Raw genomic sequence first — 23703 nt, 5'->3', positions numbered from 1 at the left:
GCCTGCGAGCCAATACTTTTATTCTTTGGCCCTTTAAGAAAATATTTGCTACCTGTTGCTTTAGACTGAGTAGCTGGTAAAACAGTAGGTATTGGCCAGGCATGGTGGCTCATGCCTATAATCCCAGCACTTTGGGAGGCTGAGGTGGGCGGATCACCTGAGGGCAGAAGTTCGAGACCAGCCTGACCAACGTGGTGAAACCCTGTCTCTACTAAAAATACAAAATTAGCCAGGTGTGGTGGCGCATGCCTGTAATCCCAGCTACTCGGGAGACTGAAGCAGGAGAATCACTTGAACCCAGGAGGCAGAAGTTGCAGTGAGCCAAGATCGTGCCCCTACACTCCAGCCTGGGCAACAGAGCAAAACTCCATCTTCGAAAAAAAGGAAAAAAAAAAGGTAGACTGCCTATGCCAAGAATGCCATAAGGCTTAGGGAGAAGAGAAGTCACATTTTAAGAGAGTTCAGCTTTGGTTGTCCTGGTTCATTCATCACACATTTAAAAATATGTAAGTTGAAGAGGTTTCAGTGGGCCTGAATTCTTGGGTGTGGGTCCCAATCATTTCACTAGCGTGGAAGCCCAGAGTACCCTTATTCCATAGTCTTGGGTATAATTTGGGTTGGGGAAGCCAGCTGCCCAATAACCTGAAGATGATAAGCTAGAGATGTTAGCACGACTGCTGTTAATGGGCTTGCATTCTCCCTCACTTCCTCCCAGGCCCATTGGGTCACTAGGTCTGGTAGCCACTGCACATAGGGCTTTGTGCCCACGATCAACATGCTGATATTTATTTATTTCATGTTTATTTTAGAGAAGGGGTCTCGCTCTGTCACCCAGGCTTGAGTGCAATGTCACAATCCTAGCTCACAGCGGCCTTGAACTCCTGGGTTTAAGCGACGCCCCTCCCTCGGCCTCCCAGAGTGCTGGGATTACAGGTGTGAGCCGCAGTGCCTGCCCTCAGCCTGCTCACAGATGCTCCCAGTTCAGCCAGGTTTCCCTGGGTGGCAGTCACTACACAAGCAGAGCTCCTTGGGGCAAAGGGAAGTGTGTTCTTTTCCCTGCTTTCCCGTTCATCTGTTACTCATTCTTCTCTGTCCTGCCTACCCCTGGGTCCACCAAAGGACACAGTGCAAAGCCTGCTTGGGAGACCTGACACACAACAACTCCATGCCCTGGCCGTCTCTCTTAGGTTTGAAAGGCAAGGAGTAAGGGTGATCTGGTTGCTATCCAAATCCACAAAATCCCGGATAAAACACACTCTTTAACCGCTCCATGCAGCGGGCCCCATGGGTGCTGTGCAGACCAGCCTTGGTGCTGTGTGCACAGGGAAGCCCCTTCCAAGCCAAGTGCCGACCCAACAATGCATTAGCGTTTCTCTAGCTGGACTGGGCTTGTCTGCCTTGCTTTGTCCATGGATGCAAACACTGCTCTGGCCTTCCTCTCTCTGCCTTTCAATACTCATGTGGAGCCTGTCCCATTACAAAACCAAGGTCAAACATTCCAATAAAACCAAGGGCACCTCCGAGTTCTCCGATAGCACTGGAGCACCCTTGTATGTTATGTTCTTTCACAGAATAAAGAAATGTGACTCGTTCCTGGAGACTGGAAGTCACCTCAAGAAACTAAGGATTTGATAGGAGTGGGATTTCCTATAATGAGATCAGACCCCTAGTGGGATCTGACCCACTGTGGAAACAAGGATGCCTGTCCTCTGGCTTAATCCAAGATGGCTTAACCTCTTCCTTGGGATTATTATAATATGTCTCTGACAGGCAGTGTGCTATCCTCTGTGGAAAGAGCTTTAGAAAATTCCCACTCAAGCTCTCGACACTGTCATATGCAACAGGCGTCTCACCACCCAAATGGCTGGGTTGGCTTCTCCCCTCGATGGCTCTCCTTCTGCACCAGAGCTAGGAATCCACTGGCTGTTAGGATAGGCAGGGCACACTGGCCAGGACCCTGGCTCTATGGCACCAAGGAATTTAGGACCAGAGTTTTAAAAGTTAGGAAGAAGGCATGCACAAATGACAGAAGATCCTGAAAGTACAGCCTGCAATATGAGTATCACCCACAGACTAGGGTGAGACACCACCTTCTCCAAATCAACAGCAAGGGCTGAAGGAGCTGCTGAGATCTGTGGGGAGTTTATATAATTTGAACTAGGTATTTCTGATGCTTCTTCAAACACTTTTACACCCCTTGAGAACAGAGCTCTTCCTTAAGAAACACAGGAACATTAGCTCCTCCTATAAGCCTGTTTCTATAATCATGAAAGTGGGGATTTAGGTTTACTAACCAGACAAAACCAGCCCTGAACTTTATCCATCTGAAATGAGAAATCTAGGAATGATGCTTTGGTCTGACAAAGCCCAGATTCTTAAGGAGAAATAGTGATCATCCTGGTAGGCAGATTTAGAAACTCGTATCTACTTTGAGTGAAGAAGAGAAGGAGGAATAAACATTAGAAATATTTTATTCATTGTGCCAATATCACTTCCACCCTCGCAAAGGGAAGCTAGTGGGGGTTTAAGGCTTACAAATGTCACTTGTGCTTCCTGTCATGCTAAAAAGAGAGTGAATTACACTACTTAAGAAACAAACAAACAAACAAAAAACAGCCCATGTGGATTTATGTGTCCTCCTAGATGGTAACTTTTAGAAAGGATGAATATGTCTGGACCTTCTGGGATACCACAGTCGCCCGCAAGAAAATGAGAAGAGAACTGCAATTATGGTGGGCCAGATATGGGGGGAGTGGGATGAGAACTGGCAGAGCCAGACCCATCCTAGAGGCAAGAGGGCAGTGGCCCTATCCCCAGGCAAATGCAAGAGCCAGGGAGGATCTTTTCCTGCCTGTTCCCAAACTAAAGCAAGAGGAGGCAGAAGAAATGGGGCCAAACAGAATGCAGAACTCACACTCTCTAAAAATAGGCAGCTTGTGGCCAGAGTCAGTTTCAGCATCTTCCCAGGAGTGGAAGGCGGGACAAGGGGCCTGAACCCTCTGATGCAGAAGCAACCAGGAAGCCTTCAAGCTTGGCTGGCATGAGGGTCCCCAAGTCCCATGAAAGAGGTGGGGGGTGAGGGGCACAGCTTACATCCCTGGGTCTGCTGCCCAAAGGCTGATAGGTGGACTAGGCAACCGGGCTTGCACATAGTGGGGAAATGTCAGGGGCGTGTTGTGTGCTGCTGTTTTGGGAAAAGGTGAGAAGTGCCTAAGAGCTTGCAGCCCATAGAGAAAAGGCTCTCAAGACCCGGCAGGCTCCCTGACATTGGCTTCCCATTCAACCTTGCCTGGTGCGAAAGGATACCATTGGGCAAACTTCCTCGAGCCAGGCAGCCTTCCTTCATTACTGATAGGAAGATGGGAAAATTAATAGGGGTAATATGAGCTCATTTCAATAATAATGAGCTCATGAACATGCCAGGTTTTGATCTTTTCTGATGCATGGATTCCTGGCAGGAACTATGGTCCTACGTAGGTAGTTGAAAGAACTGAAAATAGACTTAAAAAAAAAGGCTCTAAACAACAATAAAAAAGAAACCACCCCAATCACAAACCTAAAACAACAATGAAAAAAAAAAAAAAAAGCCTTAAACATTGCTCCACCAGTTAAAAAAAAAAGGAAAAAATTTGGACTGACATAAAACACTTTTTTCCCTTCTTTTAAGTATTGTTTTTAACGGCTTCAAAAGTAATGAATTGTATGTGGCTAAAAATAGATCTGGGGGTAGTGGTTAATGGGGCCTTGTGAATCATTCAGCATAAGGAACTGTCAATATTTTTTTGAGCTGTCAGAAATCCATTTAGTGATTTTCGACAATTCAAAAAAATATTTCTGACCGCTTGATTCAGTTCCTAGTGAATTAGGGAAGAAGAGGAATAAAAGAAATATATCAATCTAAATTATGAACCCAGAGTCTAGCTTCCTGAATTCTGCTCTGTGCTTAAAGGAACAACACGATGTTGAGGTTCAAAAATATTCTCTTCTATTTTTCCCCTTCCTTCCCTTTTCTTTCCTTTCTTCCTTCTTTCCTTCCTCCCTCCTTCCTTCCTTCCTTCCTTCCTTCCTTCCTTCCTTCCTTCCTTCTTTCCTTCCTTCCTTCCTTCTCTCCCTCCCTCCCTTCCTTCTTTCCATCCTGCCTTCCTGCCTTCCTGCCTTCCTGCCTCCCTGCCTTCCTGCCTGCCTTCCACAGGTGAAGTGAAATTATAGATATCCATTCATAAATTACAGATGGAAAGGTATCATGGTCATTTGTCTCTGGTGAGGATATTTGGGGCTGGTTTCAAACAGAAGAATATGTTGAGCTTCTTTTCAGAGAAAGGCTTTCAAATACGGATATCTGGGTGCCAAGAGAATGACTTTGATTCCCCCTGACCACCCCAACATTCATTTGATCCAAACCTAGTCCTTAAATTTATCATTATGTTCTAAAATCTGGAATTCCTTTGGGGTACCCATATGCTTTAAGGAGCTAAAGAAGTGTCAGTTTGCTACAGGATCAGACAAGCATGAATCCAAGATGCACAGGGTCACATAACTACTGTTCAGGGACTTCACAATGTACATGTCTTGTTAGAACAACAGACAGACAGGTGAACAGACAGACAAACAGAAGGCAAGCGCAGAAGGCCAAAGTCACAGTAACCACCATTTGGTTTGTCTAAAAATGAGTCACAAACACCCAGAAACCATCTCCCTCTTTGGAGAGAAGGTCGCTTTATTTCTATACTGTGGTTAGTGTGATATGATTTTAGTATCCTCTAAGTCAATAAAAGACAAGTTTAAGAAAGCAGATTTGGCTTAGCAAAGCAGTAAGGAATTGTCTTTAGGCATCTTTTGCATAAATTGAAAAACTGAAGAATTTGCAAGTTACCATGTCTCTTTTCATTTTTGTTTTGTAAGTTGATTTTCCCCCCTTCAAGTTCTAGATGGCAAACAGGAGTAGTTCACATGGTGAAAGACCACCCCCTTTTCCATGCCTTCTGTACAGGCATTTTAGCACATTATAATGCCAATTGGAACACAAAAGTATGAGTTCTAAAACTTCTAAACAAAATGGACTTTTATGATTGTCTACATTGCAGATACAGCATTGAGGGTTTTTTCTAATATTTCATTCAAAATTTGCTCATGGATAAGTCTACCCCATTTTTGTTTTAAAAAAATGCACAATTCAGCACTGATGTTTTGGGAAATGAACTATAGGAAGAGGATTCTAAAACTTACCACACAAGTCTGGCCTCTTGATACATCCAGAATTTGCTGTGCTACTTGCAAGTCCATTAAAGGCTGCTAAGCCATCAGAGCTGTAGGCCCTGAGGACCGACAGCATGTTCATCGGCTTGTCCAGGCTCTGCGGCCCCCGCTCCGGCTTTGGCAGGCCCGCCAAGGGGTCCTGGGCTTGGAGAAGACCCTGGCTATGCCACTGCTTCTCCGGTGCTTGGGATAAAGGTGAGACCAGTCCTTGGACGGGCTGGGGGGCGCCTGTGGGCTGCAGGCTGTCCCCGCCATCACTGCTGCTGTCTTTGCTGAGGGCAGACAGGGGCTTGGTCATCATTTCCGGTTCGGTTTCAACATCCTCTTCATCGTTGTTCTCTCCCTTGGAGGAGTCCATGTCCTCTGAGGAGGCGATGTCAGAGAGGTCATCAGTAGTGTTCTTACTCGTGGTTTCGGGGATCAGGATGGGGGCATCCTCTTCAGAGTGAGCCTTTCCATCAGGCTCCTTGTTGGGGCAGGAACTGGAGGCCCCCGAGCCAACCATGCCTGGGTAAACACCAAACTGCTTGTAGAAGTCGGATGGGAAGTTACAAAATGCAGGGTCCACGTGGCTGGTCCATGTGCCGCTCTTCTGCTCCCCCAGAGTCTCCTTGACCTGACCTTGGGCCATCTTCTCAGAAGCAGAGTCTAGAGAGCCAATCATACTGGAGAGGCCCATGTCTTTGTTTGATTGTACTGAGGGCAGCAGGGCCATCTTACTCGCCTCCCGGGCTTGGTCTTTGCAGTTGACTGTGACCCCGATAGTGTTATCTTTGCGTTTCGCTTTGCCCAGGTGGTTGGCCTGGAGATGCAGGGCCATGAGCTCCATGGAGGACGTTGTGAAAGCACAAAACAAGCAGCCGTGCCACGCGATGCTGTCCTGCACAGTTACCGAGGAGCCCGGGAGGGAGGCGGCATCTGGCCGCACAGACAAGTCTAGGGGTTCATACTGAGATTTCTCAGACTTCCTCTGGGAGGACTTGCCACTGGGTTTCTCCTCGCCACCATCCACTCCGTGGACTTTCATGGAAGGGGGGTCAGCCAGGGCTTTGTCCTTCACATCCTTCTCCTTCTTCAAGGAACTGAGGACAAAGCTGTCCATGAAAGCTTGCAAGGACCCTTGGAAATTCACACCGTTGCTCACGATGCTTTGATAAGCTCTTCCGATCTCGGAGAAGTGAGTGCTTTTGGCAGGAAGGTCGGCGCCTTTCAGAGCATCTGAGGGGATCTCTGAAGACATGCCGGTGGCCTGCCCCGAGTGATCTCCGGACGAGAGCACCCCTGATGTCCACTGCTGAGATGCAGGGCCTCCTCTGAAGTCGATTCCAGGGAGACCCTTGAAGGCGCCCCTCAGGATGTCTGGCCTGATGAACAGAGAAGCTTTGCTTGACATCTCGTCCTTGTGGTCCTGATTCGGGGGCTGCCCAGACAGCGGCCCAGCCCCATTCTGCCGCTCCCGGTGGTGTCGCTCTAAGTGGTATTTTAAGGACGCTGACTGCGTGCCGGCATAGTCACAGTGCGGACACTTGTAGGGTTTCTCACCTGCAAGATTTTGATATAAGAAAAAAAAGAGGCGTTTATCTCATTTTCGTGTGCTGAACGAGGCTGGAAGGATCAACATTTGTTCTTTGAAACAAAGCAGCTCAAACTAATAATTAGAGAACAACTGTTTTTTAATAGAAGAATAATTCGTACTCTTAAGCTTTTTTAATGATTTTGTACCATTTGGGACTATTCAGGAATGACATACTATCTACACACAATTAGCTATCTTTTTCTTTATCTAACATGTGAAAACGGCTGTAGATTTAAAAGCTATGATTATGAAAATTAAGCATAATAATTTCAGCCACAGTGATCATTAAAAGTAGAAGTTTAAAAAGAGAAAGTATGTAACAAATGGGTGGTTGCAATATTTTGTGTATACAATAGCTCTAAAATTTGTTTAAATTATACACATGGAAACCATTTTTAAACCTAAAAATTTTATGGCACTGTTACGCAAGACTGAAATGAATGATTTAAGTCTTGCTCTGCAGTAAATCATGGATATAATTAGCAAATGGCATACTGCACAAGTAATTTATCATTATTTGGAGGGCACCATTCCAGACGGGCTCAGATATCTGCAGACCTACTGCACTGTTTCTAAATAAAGAACTATAAATACAGATTCTATAAAATATTAATACCATTACAGTGCATTATGATTGCAGCATGTAAAGACATATAGTTAAGATAAAAAGCAGTCAATAAAACTTAAAAGAAAATGAGTAATAAAAAGGCACAAAATATATTTAGTTTCTGTATTTGAAATTAACATTATCTACTGGTCTTTGTAGTGCCTTAAATTTGTACTAATGGCAAACCTAATGCTCCGGTAGTAAAATGTGTAATTTACCTATAATAAGCGCTTTCTAGAGAATAAAAATAGCTTTAAAGAGTGTTTTAAAACATATAAGATAATTTTCATGAATTAAATATTTATTTAAATTCAACACCCCCAACTTCTATTGTTCTTTTCACAATGTGGAAAGATACCAGAAGAGACAACTTACATTTGCTGGCATTGGGGGATAGAGAAGGGAAAGAAGGTAAATGACTGCAGATTTAAATATATTTCAAGAATTTGTTAGCAATCCCAGGGCTTTTCTAGACTTTGCAATCAAAAGGCTCTCTGGAAGGAATGGGGACTGTGACAGTCCCCACTCTCTTATTCACAATGCTGCCCTGTCGATATCCACAATTATTTCTTCTAGGAACCTCAACTATTCCCCCTCCTCTTCCTCTGCTCTATTATAAAATAGACTGATCTAAAAAGTAACAGCAAATCATCAGTGAATGGTGTCTTCTGAAGACATTTCACTGTGTCTAATCTCAGCATGAGTCCCAGTCCTCCAGGCACAGGGCATTTGGGGGCATAGACTTTGTGAGCAAGAGGGCCACCACCCTGGCTCTGAGCAGGAGATGACACGTCATGTCTGAGCAGGAGATGCCAGAGCCATGGACACCCTGCCTGCCTTATCAGAACAAGGGTGTCAGGTGCTATGAGCCGCTGAGATCTCTCCTGGACACTTTCAGAGGTGGCCCTTAAGTCTAGGAAGGGAACCCAGCAGCGAATCTGTTTCTCTAAACATAAAGGTCACAGTCATCTCTAACTAGACCAATGACATGGATCTAGGAAGAAGTCTCTATCCCTTTTGGGGTAAAGGCCCAGAGAATTTCAGGCAGTATTTTCCCACTTCTTGGAGTGAGTCCCGGGTTAGACTCAGACTCATTGAGCTACTGCTTTTTAGACATCGCATCGCAGGCCAGGCTGGGATGGGGCACTTCTGGGCAGCAGGATGTCACAGCTGATTCAGCTTACCTGGAAGCCCAGTGACCAGGTGTGACAGAGGCAGTACCTGAAACTTAGAGGGGTTGTGATGGGACCCGCAGCAGGCAGGCCTACCTAGAAACTCAGGATCCTGGGCTACGGGTGAGAGCAAACCCTGCGGGAGGGCCGGGCGATGAAAGCCTGCAGAGGTGAGGCCCGCAGGTGCCGGGTGGGACTCAGGCTGTGTTTAGAAATGCACCTGGAAATGATTACGTGCATCTGGCAGGCAAAGGGGCCGTAGAGAAAACATGGGCATTCATTAGCGGGAGTTAAAGAGGGGGAATGTGGACTTTCCTCTCAAGCCTGGGGATGTGGAGAGCTGCCTTTCTGGGTAGGGATGCACAGAGGATGTGCATGTCTATTTCCAACCGATACAGGTTTGAAAGGCACATGGGAGACTGAGCGTGGTGGCTCACACCTGTAATCCCAGCACTTTGGGAGGCCGAGGCAGACAGATCACGAGGTCAGGAGATCCAGACCATCCTGGCTAACATGGCGAAACCCCGTCTCTACTAAAAATACAAAAAATTAGCTGGGTGTGGTGGCGGGCGCCTGTAGTCCCAGCTGCTCGGGAGGCTGAGGCAGGAGAATGGCGTGAACCCGGGAGGTGGAGCTTGCAGTGAGCCGAGATCGCACCACTGCACTCCAGTCTGGGAGACAGAGCGAGACTCCATCTCCAAAAAAAAAAAAAAAAAAAGAAGGAATACAGGAGCGGTAGTACTCAAACTGTATTGTCCATGTATTGTGCATTAGAACCAGCAGGGGAGTGTGCTAAGACACCAGTTCTGGCCCTAAGGCATAGCGGTTCTGATTCCCTGGGTCTGGGGTGGGGGCAGAAGTTGAAGTTGGCCTTCTAAGTGTCCCTGATGATTCTGATGCAGACAGTGTAAAGACAACCCCTTGAAAAACCAACCTGGAATTGCCTTGGGGTCTTGACAAAGTGCTGATACCTGGTCCCTCCTCCCCACATTCTGAGTTAATTGGCCAAAGATGCAAACTTGGTTTTAGGATCTTTCGGGACTTTCCCAGGTGGCCCTCTGTGGATCCTGAGTGGGGAACCATTGTAGGCAGCCTTCCTTGGAAGTGCCTTTGAAGTGGGAACCATGAATGGTTCAGCAGGGAGGACAGTCTAGACCTCAGGAGGTATTTGAGAATCTGGACTAGGGACTGGACACCCATGCTACTCTGAACTCCACTGGACACAGAATCCCAGTCTTGGGACTTTTTCTTCCTCAAACTGTAATAAGACATGTTGAAGCATGTGTTCTATGGGGTCTTATCCCAATCCTAAGCTCACTTAGGAGCTAAACTAAGTGTCCTGAATAGAGCCAGTAATACTCGTAAACATACGTGTCACCCACTGACTCAGAAACCTTCAGTTTGATTCACACACATTTTTTGATGGAATGAACCAATGGATGAATGAATAAACACCTGCAACCTCCCTTCTTGGCCCTGGAAACTGAGTAAAAACCAAAGAGCCAGGTCCCCTGCTCTCATGTCTTTTGGAGGAGACATATCATATAGTAGGCTAGCAGAGTTCACACACATGCACTCACTCTCACACTCACACACAGCATGCGGGTGTGCAGGAGGACAGCACCCCTTCACTCCACCCACTGTCTTTAGAGTTCAAAATAGGCCTTGGCCCTCACAGCTCCAGAGAATAAAAGCCAGAGCTGAGAAACAAGAAAGGCTAATTCCTAGCACTGGAGTCTCCACGGGCCCAGGCCTGGTGAATTAGGGGCTGCTTCATGAGCTTTCAAGGGTTTTCTGAGTGCACGTGCTATGCAAGGTTCTAGAAAGCTCTCCACCCACGCTTCCTCTGCCTTCTGCACTGGGATGAAAGGGCTGCCCTGCTCTTTCTGTCCATTTCTCTATACAGTTCCACCTCCTGCCGGGTCGCTAAAGGGCTTGGTTTGGGTGGCTTCTTCCGATCGTTCCAATTCCTCAGCTAAGTGCTCCGCACGTTGTTCCAGGGCATAAACCCTTCCCCTTTGGATTTATGTTCACAACGAAACAAGCTCAATTTTAATTTCCTCATAATCGCTAAATGATTGGAAGAACCACTCCTGCCCTCTGTCTCAAAGCCCTCTCTCCCCTGTCTGGGCTTCCTATCCAACAAGGGGCACAGGGAAATGCTTTAAAGATGAAAGTGAGCCCCGGCCAGGGTGTGTTTCTAGCCAGGTACATCCAGGGGCTGAGCTGGGAACCTCCTTAGAACCCCAGCAGCCCCAGGGCCTTGTGCTCCACTGGAAACATCCCAGCTGTTTCCCCGGCATTCTTTCCCCAAAGGGCCCATTTCAGAGTGCTCAGAAGGCAAACTTCTCACAATGTTGGCCTAGATGGGGTGGGGCAGCAACCTGGCGGAGAGGCCTAACAGCACACTTCACAGCCTCCAGGGCACGGTCTATGTCTGCTCTTTCATTTGGCTGGCACAGGCAGATGCTGAGTCTACCTCAGCTGAGAACGGCTTCCCAGCCAAGGTCTCTGCATCTGGATGCACTCTTCTGCCCAAGCTCTCTGGGCTAACTCTAGCAAATCCCAGGCCTCCAGGCATGGCCAGATCCATGCCAAAGGAGCCAGGCGTTGGACCTGCCTAGCCCTGCCCAACCAAGGCTGGACTCTGCCTGAGACTCAGGCCTGCATTGCCTGGGCGGCCCCAAGGTACAGGCAGCCCCAGACCCTGCCAGCAGCTCTGTCTAGTTGATTGATTGGCCACTTAGGCCATAAATGAGTCCCATCTACTGAGGGGATGACTCAGGTTGTCTCCCAAGGTTTCCAGGGGGTCCTGAGCCCTCTGGTGACCTCCATGATGTTTGTGGTTCATTGCTTTGTGTTTATCTGTTATAGGTGCCACACACTCGCATGCAGGCAGAACCAGGCAGATTAGATGAGTATGCAAAACAGCCATTCTCTCCTGGAGCACAGTGTCACTCAACTCTAACCAACTGTGGGCACTACAACCTTTGATTTTCCAAGAAAAGTCTTGGCCAGGCATGGTGGCTCAGGCTTGTAACACAGGGAGACCTCATCTCCACAAAAAATTTAAAAGTTAAGCAGGTGTGGTGGCACACAACTGTGGTCTAAGCTACTTGGGAGGCTGAGGCAGGAGGATCGCTTGAGTCCAGGAGTTGAAGGCTGCAGTGAACTATGATTGCACCACTGCACAACGGCCTGGGTGATAGAGTGAGACCCTGTCTCTAAAATAAAGAAAAGAATAAAAGAAAAGTATCATATCTATGAGATATCTGTGTGCAGTATCTTAATTTTTAAATATTGGTACCTATCTCAAAACTTCTCAAACACTGAAGGGTCACAGAGCTCTATTTTACAGATGGGATCTGGAGCAGGCAGTTATTGTGAAATGTGCAGAAGAGAACCCTTTGCCCACTAAAGGAAGCAGCCACAAACACTGGTAGCCTTCTGCAGGGAAACCTCTCACTATATTTTAAAGAAGTAAGATGTGGGCCCAAACAATGCATTTCTGGAAAGAAGAGTTTTGCTAGAAAAAGGCATAATGAAATTAAAAAGCCGCAGTTCATCATTCCAACGGATTAATGAAATTATTGGAACTGCCATACAGTAAGCCAACTTCCCACTGACGTATGGCATGAGATATATATTCAGCTTTAAAATATCATTGATAACCTCTCCCAAGTCACTGTATCATCCATTTTTAGAAATATACGACCAGGTGGTTTAATTAGTTCACTGTACCTATTTTTACATGGTCATGTCTTTTATAATTCTGAGCCTCTACTTTGCTCTTGATATGTAAAAGGAACCCTCACGGTTCCACGGAGTTATTCTAGAGCTATTTAGAGCAAGTTCCCACCAGCACCTCTCCAAAAATAACAGGTGGATTCATATTATTCTCTTTGGAAACCATTTTAAGGTTTAAGACGTGATTCATGCTTCTAATTTTTTTTTTGTTTTAGTTTTTTGCTAAATCTCCAAAAGTGCTTCACTTTTAAGTTGAGCAACTGAGTATTTTCCTGTATTTGCATCCTCAATTTGATATTTATTTAGTCTTTCTCCATGTCTTTACTTAGTTAACACCAGGAGAGATAAATATGGTGGTGTCTTTGCAGCAAAGCTTCAGTACATTAATATAAATTGTACACTAATTCCCCCAAAGCATATATATGTTGTAAACCTGAAGACTTTTCACACAGCTGCTTATTGCTAAACAGTGCCTTGTCCAGAAGGGGACAATCTGTGTCTCTAATTGCTGTCACTGAAGCCCAGATTCATTATGTGACTTTCCCATTAAAATGTGAGCATTAATTTGTATAATGAAATATCACCCACTGCAGTGTTCATTAGCCATGCCCTACTGTATACAGCACATTGTTAGCTACCTAGAAACTGTAGTTAATTTCACTAATGGATATTTCCCTACTTAGTGTTTGGTAGGAAATTTATACTGTAACATTACCTCTTCAACTTTTAAGGAAATTTAAATTCAATCAATTATTTTCAACAAAAGTTTAGGATGTCATTAAGGCAGGAAAAGCAAGGATCGGGAACCGAGGAGGAATAAACCGGGCTTTTAGTTCATCTTGGAAATAGAAAAATGATGGAATTTTAATTCAAAACAAAAAGAAAAAAAGACATCTTCTTTTGGAGATTTCTTTTTTTTAATTTTTTCATCATTACTCAGGTGGCTGCTCCCCCACTAATGGCAACAACATGTGCTCTCCTTTTAGAAAAGGAAATGAGAAGAATACCCATTTTAACCGATTCCTTTTTGAAAATATGTGCAAGGTGCTTTTATATTTACTCGGTGTGTGAAAACAGCCTGGTTACCTTACATAGAAGCAGCAAAGGTAAGAGACGTAGACACCAGCCATAAGGCACCTGGACGGGGCCGGCTGAAAGTTCCATTTCCACCCATGTTTATCTACCAGCCGCTGCTCGGGAAGCACTTTGAAGATGAAAGGTGGTTTCCACCGTAGCATGAGAAGTTTATCAACTCTGTCATGCTGGAAGTGATTCCACTCCCACCCACACCCACCCCGTTTCCATCCCAGGAGGTCAGAGCGCCTCCACATGCCACAGTGACCAAGCCTCACCACTCCCCTAACCTTGCTGTGCTAGTGGTGAAACCCAAGCACGTGGGGCCAAGGAAGCCTGGCCTAGGGCCAGTCGGGGGGGGGGTCAAGGAGGAGCCGGGGTGCACAGTACTTCCCTTTTAAATTCCCTGGAGGCTGCGCCAACACCACTTGTGAGTACAAGTCACTTCTTTCCTTCCTGTTGGGTATGGTGTGGACACACACTGTCAAAGAAATGTTGCATTAATTCCCTAAAACAAGCCAGAAATTCACTCAGAAAAGTAAAAAGTAGCAATACAGTGCAGCGGTGAGGAGAATGAGGTTCTGAATTAGGCAGATCTGATTATAGCTTTTAATCCAATGCTGGGCAACTCTGGGGGGGATAACTTCACGTCTCTGTCCCTGAGGCTCAGCGCCCTCCCCTGCAGCGGGGCAGGGGATGCAGCCTTGGTAGCTGAGGTGCTGTAGGGATGAAGGAGCGAGTTAATGCGCAGTGTCTAGCACAGTGCCTGCATGTGGGCGTGGACAGAACGTGGGAACTACCATCACTGTTACTGTGCTGTTACTCCATCCCCGCGGGCTGAGTTCTGTGTTCAGCCAGTTGCTGTCATGCTTTGTAGTCACAAGGCAAGATAATGCCCAGGTCTCCCTCCCTACACCCGACTGGGCGTGCAGTCCTTTGGGGGCTGCAAAGGAGAACTCCCTCCCATCCACAACCCTCTTTGGTCCTATAGGAAAGGGACAAGAATACAGGTGACGGCCCAGCCAGCATCCAGGGGCTGTGCCGTGAAGACAGCAGCCAGGAGTTGGGGGGTGCCGGGCGTGCCCTTCAGCCCAGTGCTGAGCCCCTCGTGACCGCAGCCTGAGACCCCTGGGAAACCACCACTGACTTCCCTGTGCGGATCCATTCCGACAAAGAGGTTCCCGACTCAGGGCTGGAACATGCGGCACATCAAAACCAGATTAATAAACCACTCGCAGAACTCGAGAGGGGGAAGAAACTAATGAGATTTATTTTTAATTAGTCCCTGAACTTTCATGCCTCCAAGTTTTCACGAGTGAAGTTGCTTATTACATTTCTCTACAATGGTCATTCCTTGAGACAACAACCCCATCCTGAAAAACCCACACATGGGAGAGCCGCCCTAGGGAACCCAGCCAGGAGTCCCACAGCCATGCAGGAGGTGCTCACCCATCAGGGGGCCAAGCCTCCCCCAGCCTTTCAGGGATCTGTCAGCATCTGCCTGCTTCCTGTGCACACAAAACAGATACATCAGACCCTCCAGAGTACCCCCAGGCACCTGGCTTCCCAAGGTAGGGCGCAGGGAGGGGACGTGGAGGGAAAGAATGGCATGTGCGCATGGAGACCAATCCTGAAATGATTTGCCAACCTCTCAGGAGACTCTGGGGACATGCGCCCTCCCCGTTGCATGTTACAACTAGATGTTTGCTGATGTATCTCTGTGATGGTTAATTTTTGTGTCAATTTGACTGGGCGGCAGGGTGCCCAGATATTTGGTTAAGGATTCTTCTGGGTGTGTCCGTGGGGGTGTTTCTGGATGAGATGAACGTTTGAGTGGGTGGGTTGAGTAAAGAAGGTGGCCCTCTCCAATGTGGGTGCACCTTGTCCAATCCGTTGAAGGCGTGACTAGAACAAAAGGCTGAGCGAGGGGGAGTGCGCTTGCTCTGCCTGGCTGTCTTTCAGCTAGGACATTGGTCTCCTGCATTCCGGCTCAGGCTCAGACTGGAATTTACACCATCAGCTCTTCTGGGTCTCCAGCTCACCAATTACAGATTTTGGATCTTAGGACTTCTCAGCTTCCATAATCACTTGAGCCAATTTCTTATAAATCTCTTGTGTGTTTCTGTGTGTCTCTGTGTGTGTAGCATATCTCCTTCTTTTCTTTCTTTTTTTTTTTTCTTTTCTTTCTTTTCTTTTCTTTCCTTTTATAGAGATGAGGTCTCACTACATGGCCCAGGCTGGTCCTGAACTCCTGGGCTCAAACAATCCTCCCACCCCGGCCTCCCAAAGTACTGGGATTACAGGTATGAGCCACTGTGCCTGGCCATACATACATTTCCTATCGGTGCTGTTTCTCTGGAGAACCCTGACTGATGCAATCTCCTTTCTGAGCCTGCAATAACTGGCTCTGAATTCGAATCACAGACACTGCTGTAGAAGAAAAATTGCCCATATCCAGTGATTGGACCCTAGTCTGCCCAGGGTAATGTTTCCATGAGAAGAGAAGTTCATCCCTCTCTGGGTCAAGCAGCCATCAACGTCTACCCTGCCTGGAGCCAGAGTGAGGCAGCCTCCAGGATCTGATGGCCTTGGGGATTCCCGAGGTCCTGCAGGAGCCTCTCCTTGGTCCCCTGTGGACCTGGCTGAAGCTTAGGGTGCACCAGAAACATCCTAGTGACTCATAGGCTCTCCTGGGCTCCCAGATGTTTCAGAGCAACCTGACTGGTGCATCTAGTCAGCACCTCTCCAATAAACAGGTGTAAGGAGAAGAGAAACAGTAATTGAGTTAATGCAGTGGGGAGAAAAAGGAGAGAGGTTTTATCCATTGATGTTACATGATCGAGACTTCCAATAAAGATGCAGTCGGACAGAAAAAATACAGAGAAGGTGCCACCTCATATCCCAATTAAAAATATATTTATTACACGTTGAGTTTTAAAATGTGCTCCTACAGGTCCATTGTTTAAAAACTTCAAAAAGATGGCATTTTGGAGCACATGTATTTTTGTTTCATAATGAGACTGCTGTCCTCTGGCCGTGTCATTTAGAAATACAAAAACTCTATGGTATTTGGAGCAAGGAGAGACATCGGGGCCAAAAGAGAAGGCAGTCAGGGCCTCTCACCAACTTGAGTCCCACATGAAATCACTTATTAACAAATACGTTGATTTTGATTTTTAATTACTTGTATAATCTACACTTTTACATTGTCATAATAGATGTTTATTTGGGTGATTTATAACATGTAACACTTTCTGTTCTATTCAAATGCACAAGTGTAAGCATTTTCCAGCTTCTTTGTTCTTAGATAAAAAGGAAATTGATCTTTATCTGGTTACCATTCTGCCTGTTACACAAGGCAAATGCTGCTTCCAAGGGGTGGTGGAGGTGGTGTGACGTTTCCATGGCTTCTTTCATTTTCTCTCTGATTCTAGGAAGTTTCCAGAATGCCTCTGTCCATGGCCCTATCTTGTCTCTCTCAATGTCTCTAAAGACTATGCCGAGGTTTGTGAAGTAGTTCAGAAACTTTAGTCTTTCTCAAGCTTGAAAACTGCGAAGAGCAGTAACCATTTGCTCTCTCCCAGGTTCCCCAGAACTTCCGTCAGCCTTGGCCCTAAGTTGCCTGGAAATATTCTGTGGAGTGTCTACTCTTACGTCCAGGGAAGCTGTCGGGGCTTGGGGCGACACGGTTAGCGAAGCCCCTTGTTGAGAGGCACCGCCATTCCTCACTGACTCTTACACTCTGCAAGGCCGACCTCACCCATGGAGAGCCACCACCTGGCTGGGAAACGTGGTCCAGTGTTCTGTATCGACATGAAATACACAAGACAAGCCTGGCCTGGTTTCCACACTCCTGCAGACAGCTTAAGGGTGAGTGCCCTATGGACCACCGCCCGTATCCTGGCAGTCTGCAAGTCCCCGCCCCACCCAACCACCACCACAACCCTGGCTCCAATCTGGGGAGGAAAATGGACATTAGCATCATCTGAGAAAACCACATGTCTGGGCTGACTGCCTTCGAGCCTGGTCACTTTCACCAATTGACGCAGGAATGCCTGGGTCAGCAAATACTTTCTGAGTGCCTACATGGGTCAGGCTCTGTTCTAGGCTGGGGATGCAGCTGGACAAACAGACACAGCCTTTGCTCTCAAGGAGTTCACATTCTAGTGCATGGAGAGAAACAACAACGAAATACAAAGACATGGTGTGTCAGATGCTGTGAGCACTATGGAGAGGTGACACAGGGAAGGAAAGGGGTCTAGAAAGTCCTGGTGGGGTGGGGGTGCACCGCCACGTGGGTGGGCCTCATAGAGAAGAGGGCATCAGAGCCAGACCCTGAAGGGGAAGCAGCAAGCCATGCAAGTATCTGGCAGAGAAGTTCAAAGGGCAAAGACCCTGAGATCAGAATACAAGGCCCCCTCCCTAAACTCCCGGGAAGAGGATCTTCCACTTTGTCTATGCCCAAGAAACCAGCGCTTGCAGCCTGACTGCCAGGCCGTGGTTTCTGATGGGTTCCTGTGTTCCCTGGGGAAGGGACCACTTTCCCTACAGCCCTTGACTCCTCCGTGCCACCTTGAACAATGCAGGGAAGACAGGAGGAGTCACTCACTTATTTGAGCATTTCTTCTGTCATTCAATCTTTCAAATAAATTCATCTGCCCCTACCGGGTGTAAGATGCCCTTGCAGACCCTGGGGTTATAGAAATGAGAGCAATTCAAAAGATGGACAATATTGCCACCTGTGCAAATCTTAGACACTGCTTGGTGGGAGACAAATAAACGATGAACCCCAACAGGGTTATTTCTGAAACTGTTAAGTTTATAAAGAAGATAATGCAGGGGATGTGAGGGCTGTTTTAGGTGGGGTAGTCAGGGTCAGCCTCTCTGATTAGATCCCAGTGAAGCTAAGTCTCCAGAGATCACCTGCAGGAAGATTCCAGGTGGAGGGAGGGGCAGAAACACAGGTCCTGCAGCTGGAACAGGCATTCTGCATTGGAGGAACGGGAGGAAGGCAGACGCTGTTTCAGAAAGGTGCCAAGGATGAAGAAGGGGGCAGGATGGGGCCAGGGGCAAGGCATGGGCAGGTGGCATGAGGCCGTTTGGGAGAGTAGTGGGACCTGGAGGACCGTTTTAAAAGACACCTCTTTGGCCTGAGATGACTCCAAGGGAGGCATGCAGGATGAGCAGGGCCAGTGACTCAGCCCATGGCCGCCTGTGCCCATCTGTCCTCAGGCTTCCCTCAGTGTCAGGGAGATTTGTGGGGACCAGGTGAGGCTCCAGGTGAGGGGTTTCTTGTCTCCCCCAACGCGATGCCCACACGGCCCACATGCACTCGATATTCCTGTGCAACCCACAGCCTTATTGATTCCTTGGGAAATAAACCACAATTATTTTTGAAAATAGACGGCATATTTGTCTAGCCTCTGAAGCAGCTCATACTCCAATAGATAAAGTGTCAGGAGGAAAATCAAAGAAAATGGAAGTGTCCATATCTCCGATAGATTTTTTTTTTATATTGGCAATGTGCAAGCAACAAGCAGAAAAGCTAAAAAGGACGATGACTAAGGGACACTGAGAACTCCCTGTTGCCAGCCAGTCCTCGGCCGGTATGATGCCGAGACATGAGAAACCGCCAAAGGGGTGCAGCAGCCACTTGCCCCCCTTTGCCTAAGAGCATCTCAATCTCTCCTTTGAGGAGACACAGGGAAGAGTCACTTTTCCTCCACGTCACATGGAGTGATGGAGATTGACTCCAGCTGCCCTGTCCCAGGTCTGGGCAAGCAACGCAGGCCGGCCTAAGCCTATTCTACCTGGCTGCTTGGGGAAGTGGCTTCACTCCCTTCTACACTTAGGAAGGTTTGAGCTGAGACCCCATCACTGACACCTGGGAGACTGGTTCATACAGGGGCGTGGGGAGGGACCCCTTCAATACAGCAGAAGGAAACCATTAGCAAAATGCCCTAGAGGCTCAGACGTGACCCAGTTATCCCAGGCTGGGACCACCCGAGTCTACATTTACGAGTCCCTGCGTCATTTGCGAGGTGAATGTTAGTTAAGGGACGAATCAGGAAATGAGGGCCGCTTATGATCCACACAGTGGCGGCTAGACAGGCCCAGGGAGAACCTTCCAGACTTAGTGACCCACACAGTTGTGGACCTGGGCCAGAAAGCAGGCAGGACAGGGCCTCCTCCTCCTCTGGGCTGTGCCCCTGGATGCACTCAGACTTCTCACCTGTGTGTATCCTCAGGTGCACCTTAAGGTGATGGGATGTCCGGAAAGTTTTCCCACAGTACGGGCAGTCCTTCATGGCCGAGCCCAGGCTTCTGTCGCGAAGCAGCGCCGGTTGCTGGACGCCGGCGGATCTCCCAGCCTCCTCGCCAATGTCTGCAGCGAAGGAGAAACGTTCTCACATCACTTCAGCACATGTCAGGAGTTGTTCGCACCAAAACTGCTAACACCACACAAAGTTAAACATGTCAATACTACACCTGTCTATTTCATTCTTTAAATCTGACAGAATGCTGACAATTCATGTATTTTCTTGTTATTCTCTTAAATTATTTCATCTTTCCTATCATCATTTTAAGCAGCATATGGTACCTTTATATTGAACTGAATTAAACAAGAAAAGAAACAGCTGTGTCAGCAGCTGGTTTGATTTCTTCTTTTGCTTAGTTCCTATTAAATATTTTTTTTCAAAAGTTTAAAAATGTTGGTGTTTGTTGAATCTGATTAATTTATAATATGGACTCACTGTAGAGTTCACTATAAGACTGAAATCATATTTGCATTATAGCAAGCAACAAATTAAAAAAAAATGTGTGTCAGCTGAGTCCCTAAGACATGCAGACATATGGCTATTTTGGGACAGGAAAGAAAATTATCCAAAACTGATCATTTCTTCCTTGTAGAGTCTTGTATCCATCACTGGCTGGTGTAATCTCATGAAAGGGAGAAGAAAAAGTATGGAAATGTGATTCCACAATTAGCCCATGATAAACATATAGTGACATATTCAAAGTCATATGCAGAGACTCAGCTGCAAAACTCCCATAAACTTACAGCACTGCAGACACATCTTTTTGCAGTGACTTGAGAACTTCCTCTGTCAAGTATCGATACAAATTTTCCTTCCTGCTGTTATTTGTTATGTAACCCAAACCATTAGAAAACGGAATAAAATTTACATATGGCTGCCTTCTGCAAAGAAATTGTGGGACATAATAGTAAATAAAACTGGAAAAATGTCTAATGGTTGGAGGATATGTTATTGCAACCCCCGAGGCCTGACATCACACTACCAAAGAGATGACAATTGGGAACTCAAGGAGGAGAAGCAAGAGAACCTTCTCTGGGCTCACTTTTCTTCCACAGTCGTGGACCTCCCCGCAGAGCAGGAGTCTGAAGGCCTGGCCCAGAATCTAAGCTCCTGAGGATAGTGGGGTCCTCACCGTAGCTTCCAGCCCACCCTCTAGGCCTCACGGTAAATCCCACGAGGAGAACAAGGGAACATTCTGGGGTAATGAGATCTGCGAGTTCTGCAGAGATTAATAAATAAGATCTGTGCCTTCCAAGCAATGGAAAATGCAAACTCTTTTTACGTCTCAACGTCTGTTCCTGGTGTTCTCTGCTAACAGCCAAAAAAGGGACAGACTTGTAGACCATGAGAAAGATGAAGGCCAACACATTCAATTCTTTTTTTTTTTTTTTTTTTGAGACAGCGTCTCATTTTGTCACCCAGGCTGGAGTGCAGTGGCACAATCATAGCTCACTGCAACCTCAAACTCCTGGGCACAAGTGATCCTCCTGCTTCAGCTTCCCAAGTAGCTGGGATTACAGGTGCAGGCCACCATGCCTCGTTAAGTTTCTATTTTTTGTACAGGCAGGGTCTTGCCTTGTTGCCCAGGCTGGTCTTGAACTCCTGGCCTCAAGCAATCTTTCCATCTCAGCCTCCCAAAGAGCTAGGATTATAGGCATGAGCCACTACACCAGGTCTCACACATTTAATTCTTATTTGAGTATTGACTCTAAGCAACTGTGGAAACCCTTGGCTTGGAGCATTCTCTCTGCAGTTGGATTGTGTACGACCGTATTATCACCTGGGCAAAGTTATTTATATTTGAAATCTCACTTCAATCTTATTCTCCCCAACTCTTCTAACCATCATTGGAGAGCTATTCAAAGGGTATAATTACCTAGCTTTTTTTCTTATAATTTTGCACAAGTAGGAAGTTAGGCTCATCCACATCTAGAACTCAAAGTCACTCCACCAAGCCCTAGATTGTGGTTGCCCAAATAAATGTGGAAAGGCCCCCAAAGACGGCTGATTGATCAGGGCAAACAGGCACAAGAGAGTGTTGCAAAGTCACCATCAGACAAATGCTCTACATACAGTCACAGTGGCTCTATGTCCTGCAGGTTGAGTCTACCAGGAGCTGCTGCCAGAGGGAGTGATGACCAGATGTCATTTCCAGCCAACCACACCCCAGCTTTAGACAGTGGGAAGGCCATCTCCTTCTACCTCTCTCCCGCTCCCACACACCCCAACCCTGAGCATGCTGCATTTGCCCTCCCGGCCTCCCTCAGCTTCCCTTTTGCTGGGATCATGAAGGTCAGTTTCAAACAATGATGAGCTTGATTAAAATTCTGCCCAAGTGCTCCTGGCAACATAGTCGAGATAGCCAATTTAAGTTAGGAGGCCAATCACTGTTGATTGGAATTATAAGCAGGACTTAGGTGTCCTGGATGTTGGCTTCAGGATGCAGGTAGGCAGGGGCAGGTTTCACAAGTGTAATTCTTGGGCCGGGCACGGTGGCTCATGTCTGTAATTCCAACACTTTGGGAGGCTGAGACAGGTGGATCATTTGAGATCAGGAGTTCAAGACTAGCCTGGCCAACAGGGTGAAACCCCGTCCCTACTAAATAGACAAAAGCTAGCCAGGTGGTCGTGGTATGTGTCTGTAATCCCAGCTACTCGGGAGGCTGAAGCAGGAGAATCGCTTGAGCCTGGGAGCTTGGGAGGTTGTGATGAGCTGAGATTGCACCACTATACTCCAGCCTGGGCAACAAACAAACAAAAAATGTGTAATTCCTGCAGAGTCGCCTGTGGCATGATCTGGACCTTCCCTAAAGCTTCTTCCAGAGGAGTCCGCCAGAGAGCAGCAAGGAACCGCTATGGAATAAAGCTGCAGGAGAATGTCCTCATGTTCTCACTTACAAGGGGGAACTAAGCACTGGGTACCCAAGGACACAAAGGTGGGGACAATAGACACTGGAGGCCAGGTGTGGTGGTGCACACCTGTAATCCCAGCACTTTGGGACGCTGAGGTGGGCAGATCACTTGAGATCAGGAGTTCCAGACCAGCCTGGGCAACATGGCAAAACCATGGCAAAACTAAAAATACAAAAATTAGCTGGGTGTGGTGGTGCATGCCTGTAGTCCCAGCTATTGGGGAGGCTGAGGCACAAGAATCACTTGAACCTGGGAGGTCAAGGCTGCAGTGAGCCGGGATCACGCCACTGCATTCCAGCCTGGGTGACACAGCAAGATCCTGTCTCAAAAAATATATATGGACACTGGGGATTCCAAAGGCAGGGGAGGTAGGGAGGGGGGCAAGGTTGAAAAATTGCCTATTGACCACTGTGCTTACTACTTGCACAGCGAGATCATTAGAAGCTCAAACCTCAGCATCACGCAATATACTCGTGCCACACACCTGCACATGTACCCCTGAATCTTCCAAAAAAAAAAAATCACAAAAAAGAAGACACTGCAGGAGAAATGAGGGAGGGCATATTTCTCCTGGAGCTTTTGGGAAGGACTTGCCCAGGCCACATTACAGATAAAAATAGCAATACGGCCGCTCTGCACTGTGAACATTTTGCAGAACATGAGGATGAGCCCTGCCTCATTATACATCACTCTAAGTGACGGCCTGTATCTGTTTTCCTTTTATCTTTCTATCTTGGATATGTGTGGCCCAATAAAAAGAATAAATTTGTAAGATAAACAGTTTTCTTTGCAGATTTAAGAGTCTAATTTTTACTTCACAAAGAAAAGGGTTTTTTTTTTTTTGGAGGGCCAGAAGGCCTATGGCGTTTACGCTTAGACTAATCCTTCTGGAAAATCATGCTGAGAGGAGATGAAGGGCAATTGTGGGTGGTCCCAGGAAGTGTCCAGAGAGGCTGAAAGCCAAGCGCAGTGAAGGCTGGGGGGTGAGTGCTGGTGGGACACCCGCAGGGCACTGTGTGTGAGCTGCAGCCTGTGCCA

At 47.1% G+C, this 23703-nt stretch overlaps 1 protein-coding gene across 48 annotated transcripts in view; it reads right to left on the bottom strand.

Moving 5' to 3' along the window:
* Positions 1-23703, bottom strand: part of ZNF536 (zinc finger protein 536) — a 489005-nt gene that overhangs the window by 157586 nt on the left and 307716 nt on the right. For 34 of the 48 annotated variants that reach the window (XM_065536304.1, XM_065536316.2, XM_065536303.1 and 31 more), the window contains 2 exons: positions 19665-19817; positions 5227-6798 (listed from right to left, as the gene is read on the bottom strand). In XM_065536304.1, the coding sequence (XP_065392376.1) occupies positions 5227-6798; positions 19665-19817 (1725 nt within the window). Of the gene's footprint in view, positions 1-5226; positions 6799-13265; positions 13914-19664; positions 19818-23703 lie in introns of those variants that run through there. The other 14 variants (XM_074024716.1, XM_074024718.1, XM_074024711.1 and 11 more) reach the window with 2 other exon arrangements.

This window comes from Macaca fascicularis, chromosome 19 (genome assembly GCF_037993035.2).
Source record: "Macaca fascicularis isolate 582-1 chromosome 19, T2T-MFA8v1.1".
Lineage (NCBI taxonomy): Eukaryota > Metazoa > Chordata > Mammalia > Primates > Cercopithecidae > Macaca > Macaca fascicularis.
The sequence above is the reverse complement of the archived record's forward strand: the minus strand, read 5'-3'. Positions and strand labels throughout refer to the sequence as shown.